Here is a 25150-nt window from a genome sequence, read left to right as displayed (position 1 = left end):
CGTGTTGCTTATGTGATTACAAATCCGGTAAAAAGTCTAATTCGGTAGGTCACATTCATGAAAGGGAAGGGGATTGTAGTTACGACGTAAGGAACATATCCGATATCATTTGTGAAACGGTTATTCCATAACGGCCAACCAACTCGTGATGGCGTCCGTAAAATTTACGAAGGGATGATTTCAACTTCACCATTTGAAACTATTGGTTAAATATATTATTTGTGAGCAGTTACCCTCTATCAAGAAAATAATGATAGGAAATGCAAGCACGGGAATATCGTATCATATATACTCCGTATGCAGGTGTTGCTGGAATGTTGCTACTTAGAAATGTAAAGTTCACAATTGGAAAGCTGAAATCATCTCTTTTGTCGTTAAGTTATGTTTTCAACCGACCCTCAATGTCAATTTCTAGATGTAAGTCAAGATATGAAGCCGACTGAACTGTATCTGTAGTATCCTTTATCTCCAATTCGATGGGATACATGCGTTCCACATAGTCACCAAATTTGGAATTGTTTAGTGAAAGAACGTCATCTATATAGCGAAAAGTAGAGTTAAAGGATATTGATAACTTCTTATCGTTCTTCCAAAGAAGTTCCTGCATGAAGTCAGCCTCATAATAATAAAGAAACAAGTCGGCAAGTAGAGGGGCACAGTTTGTTCCCATTGGGATGCCGATTGTCTGTTCAAAAACATGTCCTCCGAACGTAACAAATATGTTGTCAATCAAGAAATCAAGCATCTTGATAATAACGGTTTTAGAGAATTTTTTGTTTGAATCAGAGTGATTCTTTACAAAGTAGGATGTATCCCTCCCTAAGACAAGATACTTGTATCTACGTTGGCCATTTTGTTTTATGAAGCAAAGTAATACCAACTCTTTCAATTTGTATTTTAGTTTGGAATGTGGAAATTGAATGTTTGGAATTACATGTAACTGCATATGGTATGCAGTTACATGTAATGTGTAATAGTTTGTCGATCAGGAGTACTAAAGCCGGTACTTATTTGACAGGTTTGCACAATGCATTTGCTCAGATAGTTCATTGCCTTTAATTATTCAAAACATGGTCAAGCTGAAAAAAGTCAGGTTAACGAAATGCTAAAAGAATATCCAATAGCATATACCGAAAATGCATTTTGAATGATACATGTTGGTACTATAAATCCGTAATACATTACGTTTAGTCATATTGCATGTGTTTACATTGCATTGACTATAAATTAGGAATAATAGCCATTTGTTTCTCCATTGGTTACTTACATTGTAAACACAAACATGTCACACAAGAGGAGATAAGTTCACTTTCATTTCATCGTTCTTAAAAATCATGTTTGTTGTCTAGTACAAGTTAAAAAAAACCACAAGGTTTGTTTTAGTCATGTGATATGTTCGTTTCAGAGCCACTTCCCTTTTCTTTACCTTGGTATTGTCAGTTTGTCTTCGACTAATGAATATGAATATCCCTCTCGTATTTTATGCTCTCCTTAAATATGTATAATGAATATTTCTATAAATAATAGGTACAAAAGAGATACAAAAGATACAAAAGGGACATACAAAAACATGAGTCGAAAATTAGCTGACAATGCCGTGGCAAACGACAAACGACAAACAACAGTACACAAAACATGATCCAACTAAAGACTGATCAACATGAACCACACAAAAGATAGGGCAACATTAACGATATGTCGGAATGGCGGCCAAACTATATGGTAACTTGTTTATCAAAACGCTACTAAAATTGTAAATATGTTAATAGTTACACATCGAGGATAAGATATTATTCTAATTGCGATGGATTTAATTGATACACATTTGCTTAGTCAATGAATGTATAGAATGGCAATTAAGTCGTTACTATATGAAAATAGTTTTTAAACTCTCACTTTAATGTTTGTTAAGCGTTAAAAAGGTGAAGAAACTTGACACATATTACACAGATCGACATACCTGAGTATGAGGTTTAGGGTGTTTGCAGGTTTTAATAATAAACCTATAAATATGTATTTATAATTCTATTTTTAATAATCAATATCTTAATATAATGATTTTTACAGGTAGCAGTTTTACTGTAAACTATGAACTATCAATTTATCTTCTTTGTTCTTGATTAGGATATTTGGCGAACAAAAGCTGTAACAAACAGTAAAATCAAAATACTATTTTATACTGCAACAAATAAAGCATGCACATATCAGGCGTCTGATTATAATCATTACAAATCTAGCTATATAATGTTACTCTCTGAGTTTCTGCATTGAAAGTCGTTCTGCTTAAACCCTTTCTCTTTTTACCCCGAAACATTTTCTGGTTAAAGATCAGAAATACCAGTGGATTTACCAGGCTGTTTAACGGAGCAAGTAAGTACAGTACATTAAACCACAGTCCATAGTGTGCGGGATTATGAAGAAGCATAATGGCTGCAATTGTAATTGGGAACCAACAACAAATATATGCTGAAAAATAAAAATAAAATCTGTTGTCGGATATTTTATTTTTAAGAAAGTATAGTTGCCTATCATCTATCCGTACACAAGTGTTATACGTCTCTTGTATTATCTGATTTAAATTTCATTTATATTGTCTCATATATCAGTATAGTTCAGTGCATGTTTATTCATTTTTGTGTATTGTCTTTTTGATTGATTTCAGCAATTCCAATTGATGGCTTACACCACAGTCTATCTTTTGAACGAGTTAAGTCATTTTCAAATTACATCTTTCACTGTGTCTATCTACTGCTACTGCTTCAGGATAATTTGAAGTTTGGCGCATGTAAATATGTTGAAACCAACTGCAATTGTATGCTCCTGTCTTGAGTAAAGTGGCCTTTTTTCAGTGGTTGTTGTTTGTTTTTATGGCTTATTAGTGTTTCTCGTTTCCAATGTTTTTGGACATTTTAGACAGTTAGATTTACTGTTTATATTGTTTTTTACTTAGTTTGTCCTTTATAGCTTGCTTTTGGTTTGAGCTCATGTTCTGTGTTGTAGGCCGTACTGTTACCTATAATTGTTAACTTTTCGGCATTTTGACTTAGATGAAGGGTAGTCAAATTGGCACTCACACCATATGTTTTGATTCTGCGAACCCCTTTGTAGCACATGAAACTACCCGTGGCTTTTTGTGTGGTTCTTTTAACTCAGTCTTTTAATTTTCTATAGAATTATATATATATATAATATATATTGTGTACTACTATTTGTTAGTTTGTCATTTTGTTAGCCTTCTACCAGTCTGTTTATATAGCTAGTAGCTTTCGACCCTCTTTTGCATAATAACAACATCCAATTACAAAATTAAATAAAATAACTGCAAGAATGAAACATTCTTACCCAAAACAACAACACATAGTAGTTTAAGAGTTCTGATCTTAGCCTTTGCTGTAGCTTGGTGTGTTACATCTATATCACAATCATCAACTGAAATAAAGAACGACATATACATTACAGAAAAACGTAATACATGTATCAATACAAAGAGTACTTATGTGCATGCATATCAATTAACAAAATAACATTAATACAAAAAAAAACACCCTGGAACAAATGATTAAGAGATATATATCATGAACATTGTTACTAACAAACGTGTTACAAACTTGATTTTGTTCAAACTCCTTCATCTTAACCAAATCAATAGATCTTTTGTTATAGTTATAACATTTTCGTCTACAAATAAAACATGATGTTATTCAATTTGTTTTCAAAGTATGTCAGATGGATGAAAATGCATACATGGCTCGTATAATATACCACATAGAGACCTTACAGCAATTATATTTCAACTGTCCCAACTATTTTCATGCTGATAAATTGATAAATTATCACATTATTATGGTTCCTATGTTCGTAAATAAATTGAACTGAGATCAATTTCTTTCGATTGTTTTGATGTGCAAGTTTGTTTTATAGCTCATAAACTATTTACTCATCTATGTTTTTCACGAACGAATGTTCAAAATTGAAAATAAAACTTCTGCTAATGAGTTACAAAACTCGTATCCACGAAATATATAAATCCTTGATTTCTGCCTCGGTGTTCAGTATTTTTGATTTTACTTTTTGGATAAGAATTATTGTTTCAAGTCATTTACATGTACTTTTTTTTTAAATTTGACATCCTTATATAATTTTACGAAGCTTTCATTTAAACCCTTGTAATTTGCATTCCTTCACATAAATGTGTCATCTTACGCTAAATGTGCACCTGTTTTTAATTCAAAAACTAATAGGATATAATCAACCCTTATTCTAGAGTGAATATTTCTCTTTTGTATATTCGCCTCTCTTTGAAAACAAATATGATATTATCAATTCACAAGAAACACTGAACAAATACATTTGAGTACATACACAATGAAAAGAACAAGGATATGTTGTATGATTGTCAATGAGAAAACTTTTCGCCAACGTTTTAAGTGAGAAGATATAAGCTATTGTAGGCAGATTAACGGCCTTTAACAATAAGAAAAACACAAACCAGATAACTGTTTACAATGTATATAATTTCTATTGTTTTAAATTATGCTTACCTGAATCTTTGTTTTTATTCAGAATAAATTCACCTCTTTTGCGACCACATAGTTTGATGGTGATAATAATGTAGCACACACTAATTATTATCAGTGGAATTATGATTATAGTACACAGATTATTTATTAATAGTCGTGTCCATTACCAATCCCAGCAAAACATATTAATACCTTTGTCAATAAATGACTTATATATTGCTTCCTGTACAGACTTTTTTTTAAAACAAATATATTGCGTAACTTATACATTTATTTTATAGTTATTTTCATCGTCACCTGATTTGACCTTTCTTATGTAAAATAATTACTGTTAGAAAGGTGTATGTCTGTTATAATTTGAGGTTATAAGATTATAATGATGTGTGGTAATCAAGTAGAAGTATGCGATGTCCAGTGATGTAAAAATGATTAAGTTGCACCTGGTGTTTCGGATATCATTTAGGTCATTTTTGACCAAGGCCGTAAATCCTCATCAGGTACCCTAGCCTTGTATCATAATAAATACTATTTAATTACAATTTGATTAGTTCTTGCTCTGGTAACATATCAAATGTAGTGTTATTTTTAGGGCACCTAAAAATAATAATGATATTGCAGATTCACCAGGTGTCGTGCCCTAAAAATAACACTACATTTGATATGTTACCAGAGCAAGAACTAATCAAATTGTAATTAAATAGTATTTATTATGATACAAGGCTAGGGTACCTGATGAGGATTTACGGCCTTGGTCAAAAATGACCTAAATGATATCCGAAACACCAGGTGCAACTTAATCATTTTTACATCACTGGACATCGCATACTTCTACTTGATTACCACACATCATTATAATCTTATAACCTCAAATTATAACAGACATACACCTTTCTAACAGTCATTATTTTACATAAGAAAGGTCAAATCAGGTGACGATGAAAATAACTATAAAATAAATGTATAAGTTACGCAATATATTTGTTTTAAAAAAAAGTCTGTACAGGAAGCAATATATAAGTCATTTATTGACAAAGGTATTAATATGTTTTGCTGGGATTGGTAATGAACACGACTATTAATAAAAAGTACAACATTACCTATAATTGATAAAAACAGCAATGCATATAGTAACAGACATTTAATACACCATTACACACTGACAAGGAAGCAACCCTTTAAATTGAAGGGGGAAAAGATCGGGGTATTTTTATTTGTGAATCGGAAATTATTTTTCGAGCAAAGCGCGAACACATTGTTTAACTTTTCGTCGTTTTCTATAAAATTCTGTTTTTCAAAATTAAACACTATAAGGTTTTGCGAAAATCCTTTTAACTTCGGACTATTATACAAACTGGACAGGAAATAGTTATCAAAGGTACCAGGATTATAATTTAAACGCCACACGCGTTGTTCGTGTACATTACACTCATCAGCGATGCTTAGATCAAAATAGTTATAAAGTCAAACAAGTACAAAGTGAAGAGTATTAATTCTGGTGTAAGCACGAAGTTCATAAAAGTTTGAAACAATTTGGATATATTTTTATGAGACCCGTGCAACACAACTTTCGTTATAAGAATTAATTATGCACTGAAATTGCCAACATTGTTTTTATTGCACACTTATTGTTTTGATCAGGAATAATTAGCATATCGGGCAATGAAATCTCAACAGATCGACTAGTTTCCAATCCTGTTAATATAATAGTCCCAGGTTTGACCACTGTGCTATTTTCCTCAAATGGAGGATCAGAATATTGACAAAAAAATTACATATCCACCATTTAGTCCGGCGGCTACAAGCATATTTCAGACGAATTGTGCACATCCTGCTACAAGCATGAAATTTGGCATAGTCCTTCCTCAACTATTATTCTTTTATTTCAGATAGGGAGGCATTTGAAAAAAGATGTCTCACTTCCGGTAAAATCAAAAATGGCGGACTTCATACTTAAATCAGCCCAATATCAAAGGCTAGTATTTAAAAAGGTGTTATTATCATGCTACAATCATAATAAACCCCTCATTCTATTCTGTTGTAAATGTTAAATACAAAGTTGACATTTCCGGTTAAAAATATGGTGTAAATTTCAAAGATGAGTACTCAATCCATTTCTTCGATGTAGAGTTTTGGATAGATTGATTAAAAAAAATCAGTATAATATAATTTTTTTTTTTTAATTTCTACTATTTGGCCAAAAGTACATTTGTATTCACAGTCCCTACCACATGCACACAAAGCAGTGCACTGGAGACCGGATTTTCCACATTAACAACGACGGAGACATCCTTTCTTACAACCACAATGTACAAGCTTTTGACAAAATGATGAGGCCTCAGAAAAGTTTTTTAAAAGGGATCCTCTTTGTCCCTTCCCCACCCATTAGCGCCTGGATGTTTTTGTTTTTTTACCGGAATTGATAACTTTGTATTTAATCATTTACAACAGAATAGAATATTAAGTGGTTTTTGGCATAACTTAAAGCCAGCACAATAAACAACATTTCTTTACATTTTGAAAAAAGTTGAATATATAAAAAAAAAGAAATTGATATTTCTATGTTCGTCATTTTGGATATTACCGGAAGTAAGGGTTTTTAAGAAATATGTCTTATACATTGTACCAATGAGAAGCATCAAAGAAATGGTTCCTGCACAATGTAATGATAGAAGCAATATGTTTAAACATATTTCAATTACCCTCCCTAAAAAATAAGCTTATTTAAGTACAATGTCCCCCAAATTAGATTTTACCGGAAGTAGGGTTTTTCAAGACATCGTATGTATATAATATATCCAAAAGTAGTACAAAACAATGGTTTGCACCAAATATTATGATAGTAGCATGATTATAACACCTTTTCACATAATAGCCTTCGATATTGGGCTGATTTAGGTATGAAGTCCGCCATTTTGGATTTTGCCGACATTTTTTTTAATGCCTCCCTATCTGAAATAAAAGAGTAATAGATGAGGAAAGTCTATGCCAAATTTCATGCTTGTAGCAGAATGTGCACAATTTTTCACAAAGCCGCCGTACTAATTCCCGTTGATGTTAAATTGGCTCCTCAAATATTACGAATTCACACAAGTATCTTTTCTATGTGTACGTGTTATTAGTATTATTTATCTGATGCATGCAAAGTGAACATCAAAAGTTAAGAGTGAAACTGTAAAATGGTGCAATGTCTAGAAATCAAATTGAATATTGAAAACAACTGATGTAGGATAATGTCATAGGAAATAACTTTCTAGTTAACAGCAGAATTTAATTATTCATCAGATAATTATTCACTTCAAAAATTGACCCAGTTATAACGTACTTGTAATTGCATAATAACGGACATATTTCATACTGGCTAATCTTTACAAAATTCGATCTTTCAATGACGCAACAAAGTTATATTTCATTTGAACCAAAACAAATTTTACAATTTACAGGTAAACCCTTATAGCTATATTGCGTATTCTAACATACGGAATCATAGTTCGATTAGCATCTGGTAACATTGATTAACGACTTCCAAAGGGTATACACACAAAAACGATCAGATAGATTGCCTGTTTGTTGTTAAATACCACACAACTATTTAATTGCTTTTTCAACAAACAAGCAGCAATATACATGTATTTTCCAAATCAAACAACTACTTTTGGTATCTATCTATATGTTTAAATTTTAACATTTGTGTTTATTTCAAAACATTGTTTGTTGCGCAAATCAAATATTTTTTGGAGCGAATCAAATGCCAATCGGCACAAAACCAAAACAACAGCACTTGTAGCATTAAATACACTATATTACATGCACGTTTGTATGCAATTTATGTTGAATTTTAAAGTAGCACCATATTAATCATTACAGACAAGATGATTCTGCCTAGAGACCAGGCTTATGATTAAGATTTTAGTTACATTTGTATGTTGATGCCTCTACTTATTATATCTATTGTATCTGAAATAATGAATTATATATAATGACATTTTTGTTTTTCCTCAATCAATTCCAACCTGTGTAACATTTGATTAACTGATGGTTAGTGTCGTAGTTCGGTTTTTTTTATGTCAATTGCTATCATCTTTCTCTTTAAAAATAACGATCAACTTACTAAGCTTGGCGCCTCATGAAAGCAGTAAACCTCATCTTCGCTATATGTACCAAAGACTCCGTAAGGAATCGCAAAGATACATCCTATAACCCATGAGAACAATGCCAGTCCATATCGGTATAGCTTCCCCTTAGATGCAGATGCAAAGGGTTTTAAAATAGCATATGTACGGTCAATTAATAAAACCACGATGGCATATGTTGACACGTAAAATGGAACCATAGAAAAATACACGTAAAGAATATAACACGCGTATGGATTCCATGAAACATCAAACCAATAGAAGAGCGTCTCGGGCAGTACAAAAAATACTCCTACACAAAAATCTGAAGTGAAAAGTACATAGAAGTATATTAAATAGTAACCTGTATGTGGATGTAACAACGTATTAGATTTTAGCGAGAGAAATTTAAGTATTACTGAAAAATTATTACACCAGGGTTTTCGATATCATAAACTTGTCAAAACATTTACTAACTTTTACCACTGGTATAAGGAGATATTTCGTAAATATAACTAAACATGCAGACATCTTATACGTTCAGGTATTTCACATGCAATTGTTTACGGTAATATTCACCTCAAAATCTTACAAAACCTTTAAAGAGACTTATTCAGAAGATATGTAATACGATAATGTTGTCAGTTTATTAAAGATGTATCTTATTTTTGCTTAAGTATTAATTCACTTATAGGGTCTTTGCATCGGAACTTTTTTTTAAAGTTGTTGGCGTTACACGGGTTATGTTCTTCTCATATGCTTTATGATTTTATGATATTAAACCCCCCACGGGAGGGATTGTGCTTGGTATTCATATGACGAAGACATAATTTGTCAATCAGTTTAATTGAGGTCTGGAGCTGGCATGTCAGTTAACTGCTAGTAGTCTGTTGATTTAATGTATTATTGTCATTTTATTTATTTTCTTTTGGTACATCTATTGACATCGAACTCGGACTTCTCTTGAACTGAATTTTAATGTGCGTATTGTTATGCATTTTATTTTCTACATTAGTTAGCGGTATAGGGGATGGTTGATATGTCATAAACATGTTTAACCCCGCCTCAATTTTGCCAAGTCCCAAGTTCCAAGTCAGGTCATTTTGCCTTCGTTAGTTTTGTATGATTTTTAATTTTAGTTTCTTGTGTATAATTTGGAGTTTAGTATGACGTCCATTATCACTGTACTCGTCTACTCTATAGTTGAGTTGTTGTTGCCTTGACATATTCACCATTTCTTTTCTCTATTTTATTTTTTAGAGTGCACGTGTCTTAGTTTTGTTGTGTGAATAGGTTTTCTGTCATTCAGTTGTGTTTGCTCCCGACTTATTTTAAGAAATAATGTTGTTTGTAAATAATTTGTGACTGTATCACTGTTGAAAGGTTCACATTAAATCATTTTATTAATTCCAATATCGGTGTACCCTTTTGTTACAACTATGTTCAATCTGGTTTCATAAAAGTTAAGTAATATTCATTCTATTATTTCGAGTGTTTTACGAATTGTTTTGTTCTGATTAGATACATGTTTGTTGTCCAAATTTACCATGGAGACAATGCGACAATTTGCTATGACTTAGCGTTCGTCTTTGGCTTCAACACATCTGTACAATCATCAGTGTACCTGCTTTTTAGGTTGCAGATACATTGATTGTACTAATTATCACCTTATGATTTAAAAAAACGTTAGATATTGGGTATCCAGTCTTGACACCATAACAGTGCATATGTACTTGTACAGGGAAAAAGCAAATGAACATCGCTTGTCTTGCTTGTTTCTATTGCAAAAAATGTGTGATGCCTTTATGTCCTTTTTTTGTCTCTTTTGTATATAACCTTATATTAGACCGTTGGTTTTCCCGTTTGAATGGTTTTACACTAGTAATTTTGGGACCCTTTATAGCTTGTTGTTTTGGTGTGAGCCAAGGCTCCGTGTTGAAGGCCGTACTTTAACCTATAATGGTTTAATTTTTAAATTGTTATTTGGATGGAGAGTTGTCTCATTGGCACTCACACCACATCTTCCTATATCTATTAAAAATATTTAGAAGAAGAAAGTAACTGTAAAGTCCAAACTTTTAAGTATGAATAAAATGTAAGTCTATCGTCGTTGTTCACTATGTAGAACATATCTTTTTAGAATGATAAACATTGCAGATCACTTCAAAATCAATAAATCAATCAATCAAATACATACATAAATGACGGGTTACATTAATTAACTGTTTTCAAAATTTGATTTTTTTAAATACTTAGGCTTTTCTACCTCATATCAGGCATATATTACCTTAGCTATATTTGGCAACACTTTTAGGAATTTTGGATCTCAATTCTTGTTAACTTCGTACTTTATTTTATTTGTTTTAACTTTGTTTGATTCGAGCGTCACTGATGAGTCTTTTGTAGACGAAACGCGCGTCTAGGGTATATATACAATTTAGTCCTGGTATCTATGATGAGTTTATTTACTTGTATATTTGCAATATCATCTTTGAGGTATTATATCAGTATAGTATAGCTACTTTCATGAGGCAAGATTTAGATCTCACCTTTCAAAACATATAATATAAATGTAAATAGAAAGTAGTTCCGAATGATTTTACATTTTGCAAAATTAATATAATCATCTCATTGTTTAATGAATGTGCATCTTGCCAGAAATGACACAGTATCAGCATATATTAATCAATTGTAGTTTTATTTGCATTTTAGAAAGCTGTTGTATACATTAGGAAAATTTGGTAAAATATGTCGTGTATGACGAAACCAGAATAATAATTTCTTACTCTCTACTGGATGATAAGTTAACAGAAATATGTTTACACATATTTCAGTTAAGGAAATAATTAGATTTGTGACCTAACATCAAAACTGATTTGTTGGAAGGATTTATGATTGTTATTTGAGCTCAATGAACTAATTTAGAAATATGCTCCTGTCTTATTGAACAATATTGAAAGGTTATAATCATGATTGTATGTTGGTACACACGCACTATGCGGGAAATGCATTATTAGTCTATCAAATCAAGACAGGTTTAACGCTGTGCCAAATGCGAAGATATTCTAAAGCCAAATTAGAAAACATGGGCTTAAATGTGAAAATATTTGTTTCGGATAGTTTTTACATAGAATAATCAGTAAATTGACTGAACTGTATAAAACATCAAATATGTTTCATTTCAACAATTAAGTGTCAACTTACAAATTGGATACATCATCTAGAATATTTCGTTCAACAACAGTGGTTTCGAAATGGAGGCTTGAAAACGTCATCAAAGAAAACAAGGAGTTCATTCCGTAACAGCTAAACATGTGGCCAACAGATGTTTTCATATTATTTGTATCGGTTCTGAATTGTTACATTTTATATCTATACTAGTCTTACCTGCTATAGCTAGGTTAATAACGAAAAATCGCAATCTTGATTTTGAATTTCTTAAAATCAGTAAAACCAACACCAACAGGTTGAAAAATATTATTCCGATGAGAATGGCTAAGGAAATCCATTTATATTTAAGACCCTGTAATAAATTGATTCACAATAATTAATTTAGTTTAACTCCATTACACTTTTCGTATTATCATGTTAAGATTTCCCCAAAATTATATAATGAAGAAGATGAAGAATGTAAAATTTTGTACAAGAGAAGGACAACATACTGAAAAGAATATTCAATCCCGAATGTCGAAAATAAACAGACGATGCAATCAAATCCCGATGATGCCTCTTATAAAGTGCATCACATTTGGGGAAACATAACACATCAATGTTGTAAATACCATTGGAACATAATTTAACTTTAAAATAACACGTCTTCTGATTAGCTGACAGTGTTTTGTCTATCAGCACATAATTTTGTCATGTGAGCGTGACGTCATCAAAGTTTTGGCGTGATTTTCTCTGTCTTAGAATGGAATTTGTGATTAAATTATAAGGAATTACTTTATTTTTTGTTTCTCTCTATTCAAAATAAACATACAACTTTGGTGCACACCTTGAAATAACACGCTTTGCGGGTTATTAAGTGTGCACTTCATTTTCTATGTTATTCTTCAGACAGAAAAAAACCTACAGTCATTCCTTTAATATCGGTCGTCGTATGTGTAACAGATGTTCAGTAATGGTCAACCAACTTCCATTAGAGCAGCAACTCTTGTGTTGCACTTTGTAAATACCGCTGTCTCTCAAACCACGCCTCTTTTGGGGAGATATAGAATATTCATAGATAATTGATTTTTATTACATACTGAATAAGTTCTGATCTGCATGTATGTTATCATAGAGACATAACTTGGGAAAGTTACTAGAAAATATATATGTGAATATTGTTTATATTGAAATGTATGGTAACCCTACAGTCGAAGTAGTGAGAGTTCAGAAATGTAGTGTTAGTTTAAACTCTTAGACGTTCGGGGCATATAAACGTTGAAAATATGCCGCACAACCCTTTCCATTCTAGGAAATGATCCTTTTTTTAAACTTCATAGTACAAGTAGAACAGTGTTAGCCGAAAAGGGATTTCTAAGATAATATGCATTGTCAATACTTACATAAAAGCAATCTATATAAAATAAATCATGATAAAAACGAAATCCCTTAAATATTGTCATCTGAAAGGAAAGTATTCAATATGCAGGCTTTACAGACATGTTAATTCAAATAATTTAGAATATAAAAAGCAGATGTGGTATGATTGCCGATGAGACAACTTTTCACAAGACATCAAATGACACAGTAATTAACAACTATAGGTTGCACTTTGTAAATACAGCTGTTTCTCAAACCATGCCTCTTTGGGGAGATCTATAATATTCATAAAAAAAACAATTTTGTTAACATACTGGTTCCCAATTATGCTCTCTGTGTTTTACCTTAAAGAGACATAACTTGGGAATGTTACCAGTAAATATACATTTGCATATTGTTTACATTGAATTACGTGGTAACCCTTTATTCAAGGTAGGGGTAGTTAGGGAAATTATTGTTAGTTTAGACTTTGAAAAGTCCAGGGCATGACAACGTTGAAATCATGCCGCACAGCCCTTTTTTGTACCTTTGAAACACATAATAGTGCATATGAACTTTCAATTTTAAGATAAGATTTTGATCACAACTTCATAGTGAAAGTGGTACACTTTTAGCCGTAAAATGAGTTCCTAAGCCAAACGCATTTCCAGCTTTAAAAGGCGCCGACATTAAATATATAAATCAATTCGATTGAGGACATTAACTGTCTATGTAATGTACCAAAAAAATTAACAAAAAATATATTAAACAGATACAAATGACAATCCCTAAATTACAGGCTCATGGTGCCTGCAAATTATGACTTGATGATTTAATTGTATGAGGCTAAAAATTACTTGCTTGATTTGAAATATAATTGATTACCTGAGATTCTTGTTCGTCGATTGTCGCTGTTTCATTCCAGGCTTTACTCCCGTTTTTTTGGAATGTCATTTGGAATGTCATGTTCCTTAAGAAAAACTCCATCGTTTTTATAATCAAAGTAAGCCTTGACAAAAACAAGTTTCCACAAACAATCAAGTAACGTATAATGAATAAACGAATTTAATTAGATTAACAGAAGTTAAAACCTCTGAAAAATCGTAATGTATACCTTAATGTATTCGTTGTAAACTATAAAACTTCATATATAAAAATAACAGTTGCGGTACACTGTTACACATCAGTACGCCCAGATTATATAATTTATGACGTATCCGCTGATACAAGAATCAATATCTATCAGATGATGTTCATAAAGGCTCCCTAAAACTACGGGAAAAATACATATAGAAGACGATAACAATGTTTATACCGCGATTTTTTTTTTATTAAAACTAGTATTATATCATTATAGATGTAAATGACACTTTCAAAAAGATAAAATTTAATATGTTCAAAGAAGTAGGTTGAACTTCATATGTGAAATGCTGGGTCTTTTACCTAACCGCCGGTCGATGCAACTGTGTCAACATTTGGCATATCTAAATAAACAGATGTTTACAAAACATCCTTGACCAGAATAGAGATCAACCCTTTATTCATTTCAATCCCTCCAAACCGCTACCACAAGACAATAAGGTTGTATGTGCGTTTCAGAAAATATGTTAAAAAGTCGTAAACATTTCGGCACCATCAATTACTTTTAACAATTATAGATCTTTACTTTTAAAACGAAACCAATACAGGTGCAGTTTACCCTCACCGTTATGTTTGTGTATGTTCGTTTGCAAATGCAACTGCTCTTGTTTTTGTCTAACAGCACTCTAAGCGTGCAATTTCTTTAATAGCAGTAATATGTTTTTAGTAAAATGTCAAGAAAATCTTATATTTCTGGTGAGACTTTTGCATCTTTACATACGGTCTAAATGAGGTACTATTTTCATTTGCAGTAAACATATATGTTATACATAGATAATTAGCGGGAGCAATGTAGGTTTTATAGTTTTGTATTTACAGACAGATGAACCAAGGCCATATTTCCATATTCAAGAACCTCTACATACATTGCTTATATGACAACACGGAAAATGGTATAATTTATTTAAAGGAATCGTGATATTTCATACTAAGATGATATTATATTTTGTTTTCAACAAATAACAATTATTTGTTGAATAATTCATGACAGGTGCTTTAAAAAAAGATGACTGTATCAGCAGTCAATCATAAATACCCTTTGAAGTTTCACATTTCGGATCTTTCAAAATCAAGTTTGACATCTGATATTATCGCAAAAAGGTGAGACGAACATTTTTCCAAGACTTATGAGACGTTGTACGACTTGCCTCATACCACTCGTAGGTGAAATACCAATGAATTGGATAAAACAGGATCCTTCATTCCCTCAAGAAATTAGATTATCCCGGGTTGTAAAGCATGCTAATATTTCATCTGCGATAGTCATGATAATATAATACTGGATTTAACTTGTTTAGCCGTAATACAATGGATTGCACTGTGCGGGGTCTTCATCATTTCTCGCCTACGCTTCTAATCATAATGTTCGTCATTGAAAATGATCTTCCTCTTTTCCACGTAGGAATAGACTTATCATAACTCTGTTAAAAACGCGTAACTTATATTCTAACTCTATATTCTTGAAAGTGTGTAAAGTCAATGATTCTATGTTTATATTGTTAGCTGTTGAATGGTATTTATTAGACAATTTATTTTATCAGTCATAGAGTACAAATAATAGAAAACATTACTTAGTGATTACAAATGACATTCCCAATTTCCTTTCTCAATTTTCTTGTTGTCTTTTTCTTATTTGCCATGCCAATGAGTTAATAACATGTCTTTTCCGACAGCTGTTAGCATTCTTCTATTGTTATAAATTAGCATCGATGCCTTTCATGTTTGTTTTTTTCTAAACTTAATTGTTATAACTTAGGCCGTTAGTGTACTAGTATGACATGTTTCACGGTTTACATGGTGGGCTAATTATTGGTGCCTATACCGTATTCATTTTTTTCTTAAAATGTTTAAGGTCACTCGGTAACCTTTACATTACATTGTTTTTGAAAGTCAGTTTTTGGTCTCTATTAACACAAAGTGCTATTTTTATTTGTCTAGATTCAATGAGGAAACATTCATGTTTTTACAAAATATTTGATCTAATTATAGAAGTCTAAAATTACTGACTCACAATTTTGGTCTTTCATGAACTAAAATAAAATGTGTGACCGAAATATGCATATTCATCTTTATAGTGCTATACTCTTTCTCTGTGTGCAAGTTTGAAGAGATACTTCAGACTAGTACAGGCAAACTCTTAATATTTTTTTCTAGATTTTTGAATGTGTCACTATTTATTAAAAAGTCTCATATCCATTACACTTCATATTCAAATAGGTATTGGATAACTCTCGGTATGTTTTACATTGTCAGTAACAATAAATCTAAAAAAGTTTCGAACAAAATTAGAAAACACGGTTATATAAATCAATTTGTCATTAAGATATAAAACTTATTGTTTATATCTCCGCTGATCACCAATTCTTACAGTCATTTTAGTGTTCATTGGCCAGTGTTCATTGGGTTTAATAGATATTAATACAATAACCGTAGTCGTTACAGACTGACAGTTCTTTTGTTTCATTGTTGTAGGATATACCGGTCGGTCTATTGATGCCGTCGTCTGCTGTCAAGACAATGTCATGTGTCTGTCCATCATTAGATATTCTATGTATGTTGTTTGATAAACATCCTGCTACATACATATCACCACGGTCATCTACAGCTTTACTTCTAGGACCTTCCAGGTCAGGACTGTTGTATATCTCATCTTCTTTTCCATCTGAAGAAACTAGGAAGACTTTATCACTATCTAAGTCAGTACAATAGACATCACCATCCTGACTGGCACAGATACCACAATAATAAAATGTTGTTCGTATTACTTTATGAACTTTACCATTGATATCCACAATGGTTAGAGTGTGAGTTTTATTGTTTACCCAGATCTTATCCTTTACACAGGTGATTCCTATACAGTTTCCTTCAACTTGAATTATCCTACCAGGCTTCAATGATTTCAGGTCAATGATCTGGATACCTGCTTCACCAGCAGATACTACAGCATGGGTTTTGTCATATAAGCTTATATTATGCGGTGGATAATCCAATTCAAGCATAGTGACGTTTGATCCATCAAGTTTACAAACAAAAAGATGTGTGCCAATGTATTGCTTGAGTAGTAACCTATCATCAGGAATAAAGCATCCTCTATTGATACGTACTCTATTACCTAATTTCGTGGTCTGGAATGAATGTGACAGTGATAACTTTCTTTCGGTTCTCACTAGAAATTGACATTGTTGGTCGATATCTAGTAAAGGCATTTGAACTTGTACATGTTCTACCGTTATTTTACCGAAATCTGGGACTAAGTCCTTAATGTTCGACTCAAATTTTGACGGATGATATTTTAGCATCGGAAATGTAGCTGTTTGAATTTATCTGATTTCTAATTCTTTCTGGTAAATTTTGGCATCTAGAAATTTTACCACCTGGAATTAATAAATTTCTGATGTTTGTTGCCTCAGTGAATTAAAATCACTTTTCCATGTAGACAATGCGCTGGACTCTATGCTAGTTTTATTTCGGGACACACTCTCAGTACAATTTTTATACTTAGCATCAATATCTTTATGTATCTCTGCTTCTAACGTATCTAAATGAGCAATGACTTCCCGTTTGATTTCAGACACCCTTGTCTTTATTTTGGTACTACTTCCTTCCAAATATACAAGTGTTTTCTCACTTTGACTCCGTCTGTTATCTGTAACTTGACATAGGTTTGAAATCCTTCTCTCTAGATCAAAAATAGCGGTACCATCTTTCACGCCTCTAGCAGCTTTTTCAATTGAAATGATAGACTTGCAATTTTGATGTGATATCGGAACACATGACACGCAGACTACCTTGTCATGTTGACAGCAGTACAGTGCAATCTTTTGATCTGGATGATTGTCGCAGTTCTTGGACAATGTAAGAAGTGACGAACTGAGTTGTTGTATCTCTTTTATTGGTACTATCTTGTGAGGCGGGGACATCCTTTCGTGAACTCTAGAACACCCCTGACATACAAGTTCACAGCAATCACTGCACCAAGATACAGCTGTAATGTCTTCATCACTGCGCTGACAACCAGCACAGAATTTACTGTCCGCCATTCTGTAAGAATAAAAAACATAGTTTCTGCAGTTAAGATATTCACTAAAAGAATGAAAAGTGTTGTGGCCTTCTTTGACCTCATATGGTCTGTAAAATATAAAGTTTAACATAGATAGTATTTTATCTTATTGCATTTTTCAGAAGAAAAGATATAAAAACATTTTCATCCTTTTAAAGCGAGAGTGATCACTCTGACCTGTCCCAACTACTTATCAGATAATAGCTGAATAACTGCAAGTTTTCAAGAAAAAAACAAGAAATCAAGAATGAGGTCAAAAACTAAATGTTACACAATTACAGTACATCAAGTTCTCCATATTATATAAGACAACATGATAGTTTGTGACACTACAAAATATATTTCACATTATTAAGAGTGTAAAGAATTTCTAGGAATAAATCTTTTGAAAAAATAAAATATCAGTTGGAATAAATAGACGAGTAAAAAGGTAAAGAACATAGTACATTTTAGTACGGAAATATAATATTGTTATCTTAATATCGTAAGAAAACATCAAATAGTGAAAATAATGAACTCTTATAACAATTAAAACAAATGGGACTCGGGAGGGGATTCCGTGCATTAGCGTCTTTGGTCAAGACAAATGTCAAAAACATTGTCACACATAATATCGATTCGTATTTATCACAGATTAACACTGTCACTTTTGATGTGAAGTAACTACATGTATAAGCAAATTCAAGGGGAAAATTGGTATATGAACACAGCTTTAGTGTTTGCGTGTTCATTATAATGTCCCCATATCTTTTCATTATAATGCAGAAACGAATAACGTCTTTCTTGAAAATGTCAGTATACTACAAATGAAGGGCGAAAGATACCGTGCAGAGGAAAAAGTAAAATCACAAAAATACTGAACTCAGAGGAAAATCAATTTGGAAAGTCCATAATCACATGGCAACATCAAAAAAACAAAACGCATCAAAAACGAATGGACAAGAACTGTCATATTCCTGACTTGGTACAGGCATTTTCAAATGTAGAAAATGGTGGATTAAACCTGGTTCTATAGCGCTAACCCTCTCACTTTAATAACAGTCTCATCAAATTCCGCTACATTTAAATGATGCGTTAAATAAACAGTCACAATTAATAAAATAGTCACAATATGGGTACATCAGTCATCATCGTATACCAATTTTAAAAGGAACAATTTAACAGGACACAAAAACATCTACTATCTACGAACACATGGATTGATTTGAGTGTCTGACGTCAGAAAAATTATATACGTCACATAAATTTGTCGTTCAATGTGCATACAAACAATTTTAAAATTTACATAGGCAATGTACGCATACAGGGTTAAAAAATCAAAAGTATGTAAGAATAAATTACAGAAATAGACCGAGATTCAAACTAGTCCAAAAGTTATACATAGAATTTATGAGAATCCAAAACTTTTAAAAGGAACAATTTAACAGGACACAAAAACATCTACTATCTACGAACACATGGATTGATTTGAGTGTCTGACGTCAGAAAAATTATATACGTCACATTCAAACTCAAAGATAGAAAATAAACAGACAACGTCGTGGATAAAAGAGAAAATAATCAGACAACGCCGTGGCTAAAAAGAAAGTAAACAAACAACGCCGTGGCTTAAAAGAAAATAAACAAACAACGCCTTGGCTAAATAGAAAATAAACAAACAACGCCGTTGCTAAATAGAAAATAAACAAACAACGCCGTGCCTAGGCATAGACTGAACAGTTCTTAACCGACAACAACCAGATTGTCTTTTGAGGAGTATCATCAATTGACCTAGAGTTCCCAACCGTTCCCAGCCTTTCAAATGCATCCTGGCATTTTTTTAAATTTTTTTTTCTGTTACGTTTAGCAACCAACAATCAATCAATCAATTATTTTTTTGTTTTTTCGGAGGGGGGTGTAGAGTTTGTGTTGCTCAATCTGTAATTTCCAATGTAGCGTGTAGTGTTTTGTGTTTATAAATTATCCGTCTCCTCGTCTTTTGTTGTTTGTCCATTGAGAAGTCTGTCTTTCTTTAACATATAGTATTTCATTCGCACTATGGTATCCCCCCTCTTTTATTATTTCTGTTCTTCTGGTATCAAAAAGAGAATTTCACGAAAGAGAAAGGCGAACTTGACCAAACGGGAAATGAAAAACTCACAAGTCAAAGACAACGGACAACGCCAATCCAAAATACGAAATATGACAAAAGACAAACAACATTTTACTTAAACACATTTATGTTAGGTAAAACAAATTCAATTTAAGCAATAACATAACTGAATATTAAATAAACACAATGTTAAACACTACCGAACTTTTAAAATATCAAACAGACGCAGTTCTCGATAATACAGAACTATAAATTAAATAAACGCAGTTTTTGATATAGCAGAACTATAAATTAAACAGACGCAGTGCTCAACATTACAGAACTAGAAATTTAACAGACGCAGTGCTCAACATTACAGAATTATAAATTAATCAGACGCAGTGCTCAACATTACAGAACTATAAATTTAACAGACGCAATTCTCAACCTAAGAGAACTATACATTAAACAGATGCAGTGCTCAACATTACAGAACTATATATTAAACAGACGCAGTGCTCAACATTACAGAACTATAGATTAAACAGACGCAGTTCTCGATATTCCGTTCGTCCGTTCTTCCGTCTGTTCCGCTTCAGATTATAGTTTTGGTTAAAGTTTTGGTTAAAAACCAAAAAACAATTTTGGAGGTACTTTTTTATGAAGTTGAAGTTTAATCAACTTGACACTTGGTACACATGCTCACTATGATATGATATTTCTACTTTTAATGCGAAATTAGAGATTTTCCCCCATTTTCACGGTCAACTGAACATAGAAAATAATAGTGCGTATGGGGCATCCGTGTACTGGGGACACATTCTTGTTTCTAATTGTTGAAGGCCATTCGGTAACTTATACATTACTCTCCGCTAAATAGATGAAAGAATAAAAAAAAAAACATTGGTTTTGAAAAGTCAGCCTTTTGTCTTTATTTTTAACAGCTGGTACTTTTTTAATTTGTTTAGTTTCAATGAGGAAACATTCAGGTATTTTTTTTTAAATATTTGATTTAATTGTAGAAATCTCAAGTTACTGATTCACCATTCGGTCTTTTATGAACTAAAATAGAATGTGTGAACGAAATATGCATACCCATCTTTACATTGTTCTTCTCTTCCTCTTTGAGCAAATTTGAAAAGTTACTTCCGACTAGTACAAAAAACCGAATCAATATATGTTTCTAGATTTTTTAATGTGTTATTATTTATTATAAAAAGTTTCCTATTCATTACACTTCATAACTTAATAGGTATTGTATCACTCTCGGTATGGTTCAACAGTTTAATCTGAAAAAGTTTCAAGCAAAAGCAACATTAGAAAACTTGGTTATATATACCAATTTGTCATTAAGATATAAAAACTTATTGTTTATATTTCGGCTAATCACCAATTCTCACATTTTAGTGTTCATTAGCCAGTGTTCATATGTGCATTTGGTTTTGTAAATATTGATAGATCTACGATAGTCCTTTACGACTAATAGTTCTTTTGTTTCATTGTTGTAAGATAAACCGGTCGGTCGATCGATGATATCGTCTGCTGAAAAGACAATGTCACGTTTCTGTCCATCATTATATATTTTATATATGTTGTTTGATGTATATCCTGCTACATAAACATCCCCACGGTCATCTACGGCTACATCATAAGAACCGTCAAGGTCAGGACTGCTGTATATTTCACGTTCTTTTCCATCCGAAGAAACTAAAAATACTTTATTACTGGCTATGTCAGTACAATATACATCCCCATCTTGATTGGCACATATATCATAAGGATCAAATGTTGTTTGTAATACTTTAAGAACTTTACCATTGATATCCAAAATTGTTATAGTATTATATTAAATTTTATTCCCAGATCTTGTCCTTTATACTGGTGGTACCACTACAGCTTCCTTCAATTTTAATTCTCCTACCATGCTTCAATCATGTCAGGTCGATGATCTGGATATTTGCACATACTACAGATACTACAGCATGGTTTTTGTCATAGAAACTTATATTTTGTGGTGCATAATCCAATTCAATCCTTTTGGAATTCGATTCATCGAGTTTACAAACAAAAAGTTGTTTCTCCCTGTACCTACAGAAGAGTAACCTATCATCAGATATAAAGCATCTTCTAGTGATATCTACTTCATTTCCTTATTTTGTGGTCTGGAATGAATATATCAGCGACAACTTTATTTCATCTTCAACGAGAAAATGATATTGTTTGTCTATATTTAGTACAGGTTTTGGTACTTGGACATTTTCTACCGTTATTATACCCAAGTCTGGGACTAGTTTCTTAATTTTCGACTGAGATTCTGACGGATAAAATTTTAGTATCGGAACAGTAGCTGCTTCGATTTCTCTGATTTCTTATTCTTTCTGGTAAATTTTTGCATCGAGAAATTTTACCAACTTGAATAAAAGAACTTCTGATGTGTGTTGCTTCAGTGAATTTTGATCACTTTTCCATGTAGACAGCGAGTCTGCGCTGGATTATATGCTATTTCTGTTTCGGGACATACTCTCCGTACAATTTTTATACTTAAAATCAATATCTTTATGAATCTCTGCTTCTAACGTATCTAAATGAGCAATGACTTTCCGATTGATTTCAGACACCCTTGTCTTTATTTTGGTACGACATTCTTCCAAATGTACAAATGTTCTCTCACTTTGACTCCGTCTGTTCTCTGTAACTTGACATAGGTTTAGAATTCTTCTCTCTAGATCAGAAATAGCGGTACTATCTTTTACGCCTCCATCAGCTTTTTCAGTTGAAATGATAGACTTGCAATTCTGATGTGATACCGGAACACATGACACGCATACTACCTTGTCATGTTGACAGCAGTACAGTGCAATCTTTTGATCTGGATGATTGTCGCAGTTCTAGGACAATGTAAGTCGGGGACATTATTTGGTGAACTCTAGAACACGCCATCACATACAAACTCACAGCAGTCACTGCACCAAGATACAGCTGTAATGTGACAACCAGCACAGAATGTATTGTCAGCCATTCTGTACGAAAAGAAAAACATGGGATCTGCAGTAAAGATTTTCACTAAAACAATGAAAATGTTTGCGGCCTTCTTTGATTTCATGTGGTCTGTAAAGAGTTTTTGGTTAAATTTCGAAATGAGAATGGAAATGGGGAATGTGTCAAAAAGACAACAACCCGATAATTGAACAGACAACAGCAGAAGGTCACCAACATGTCTTCAATGCAGCGAGAAATTCCTGCATCCGGACGCGTATTTCAGCTGGCCCCTAAACACATGTATATACTACTTCAGTGACAATGAACGCCATACTGAACTCCAAATAGTACACAAGAAACTAAAATTTCAAATAATACAAGACTAACAAAGACCAGAGTCTCCTGACTTGGGACAGGCGCAAAATTGCGGCGGGGTTAAACATATTTATGAGATCTCAACCTTCCCCGTATACCTCTAGCCAATGCAGAAAAGTAAACTCATAACAATACGCACATTTAAATTCAGTTCAAGAGAAGTCCGAGCTGGACATAGATAGATATAGGAAGGTTTGGTATGAGTGCCAATGAGACAACTCTCCATTCAAATAACTATGTATAAAAGTATACCATTATAAGTCAAGGTACGGTATAGATAGAAGTTATCAAAGGTACCAGGATTATAAGTTAGTACGCCAGACGCGCGTTTCGTCTACATAAGACTCATCAGTGACGCTCATGTCAAAATATTTATAAAGCCAAACAAGTAAAAATTTGAAGAGCATGGACATACTTAGACATAGACCGTATTTTATCTCATGTATTCATCAAAAGAAACGATATCAAAAAAAAATTATCCTTTAAAAGCGAGAGTGTTCTCTCTGACCTGTCTCAACTCCTTATCAGATAAAAACTTCAGAAAAAAAAAGAAATTTTATATCTATAAGTTTTTCTTTTCAAGAAAAAAAAAGAAATCAAGAATGAGGCTAAAAACTAAATGTTACACAATTACATTACATCAAGTTCTCCACGTTAAATAAGACAAATGGATGATAGTTTGTGACACTACATAATATATTTCACATTATAAAGAGTGTAAATCTTTTGAATAAATAAAATATCATATACTACAGTTGGAATAAAAAGACGAGTAAGAATGTCTTAAATAATTTAAGAAAATTGGAAAGAAGATAGTACGGAAATATAATAATGTTATCTTAATATCGTAAGAAAACTTCAAATAGTGCAAATAATGATCCCAAGTAAGAATACAAAAATCGCAATGTAGAGGGGAGTCTCTGCATAAGCGTCTTTGGTCCAGAGAAATATCAGGAATATTGTAAAAAACCAGCATCGATTCGTATTCAGAGAAAAATACTGTCACTTTTGATTTAGATTAACAGTTTCTATTAAAAAAAATCAAAGTGAAAATTGCTATATGAACACGGCTTTAGGGTTTGCGTGTTCATCATATGTCCTTATTTCTTTTCACCATAATGCAGGAAAAAATAACGTCTTTCTTGAAAATGTCTGTATATTACAAATGAAGGGCGAAAGATACCATGCAGAGAAACTTTCAAACTCGTAGATAGAAAATCAACAGACAACGCCGTGGCTAAAAAAGAAAACGAAATCCAAACAATTCAGTATCTCAATTAAATATAAAAACACCTCAAAATGCCTTTGCATGAGTTTTCAAAAATTGTTATATGTTATTTTAAAAATAGTGGTTTGACATCTACTATAATTAACCTTGGTTACCGAC

At 32.4% G+C, this 25150-nt stretch overlaps 1 protein-coding gene across 1 annotated transcript; it reads right to left on the bottom strand.

Moving 5' to 3' along the window:
- Positions 1–8619: 8619 nt before the first annotated feature.
- On the bottom strand, positions 8620–14173 carry LOC134694259 (cardioacceleratory peptide receptor-like). The gene is made up of 3 exons (XM_063555261.1): positions 14024–14173; positions 12017–12152; positions 8620–8954 (listed from the first exon to the last, which is right to left on the bottom strand). Exons 1-3 carry the CDS (start codon positions 14123–14125, stop codon positions 8620–8622), a joined length of 573 nt encoding a protein of 190 aa, XP_063411331.1. The 5' UTR covers positions 14126–14173.
- Positions 14174–25150: the final 10977 nt, after the last annotated feature.

This window comes from Mytilus trossulus, chromosome 13, assembly GCF_036588685.1.
Source record: "Mytilus trossulus isolate FHL-02 chromosome 13, PNRI_Mtr1.1.1.hap1, whole genome shotgun sequence".
In the NCBI taxonomy this organism is placed as follows: Eukaryota; Metazoa; Mollusca; class Bivalvia; order Mytilida; family Mytilidae; genus Mytilus; species Mytilus trossulus.
This window is presented reverse-complemented; position numbering and strand designations above follow the sequence as displayed.

Excerpts from the sequence above, each read along its gene's own strand:
- LOC134694259 (XM_063555261.1), bottom strand. The coding sequence starts at position 14,125 with ATGGAGTTTTTCTTAAGGAACATGACATTCCAAATGACATTCCAAAAA. Across the intron at positions 12,153-14,023 it reads TCGACGAACAAGAATCTCAG|GGTCTTAAATATAAATGGAT; the intron begins GTAATCAATTAT and ends AATTTATTACAG. Across the intron at positions 8,955-12,016 it reads TATTAACCTAGCTATAGCAG|ATTTTTGTGTAGGAGTATTT; the intron begins GTAAGACTAGTA and ends TTTTCACTTCAG.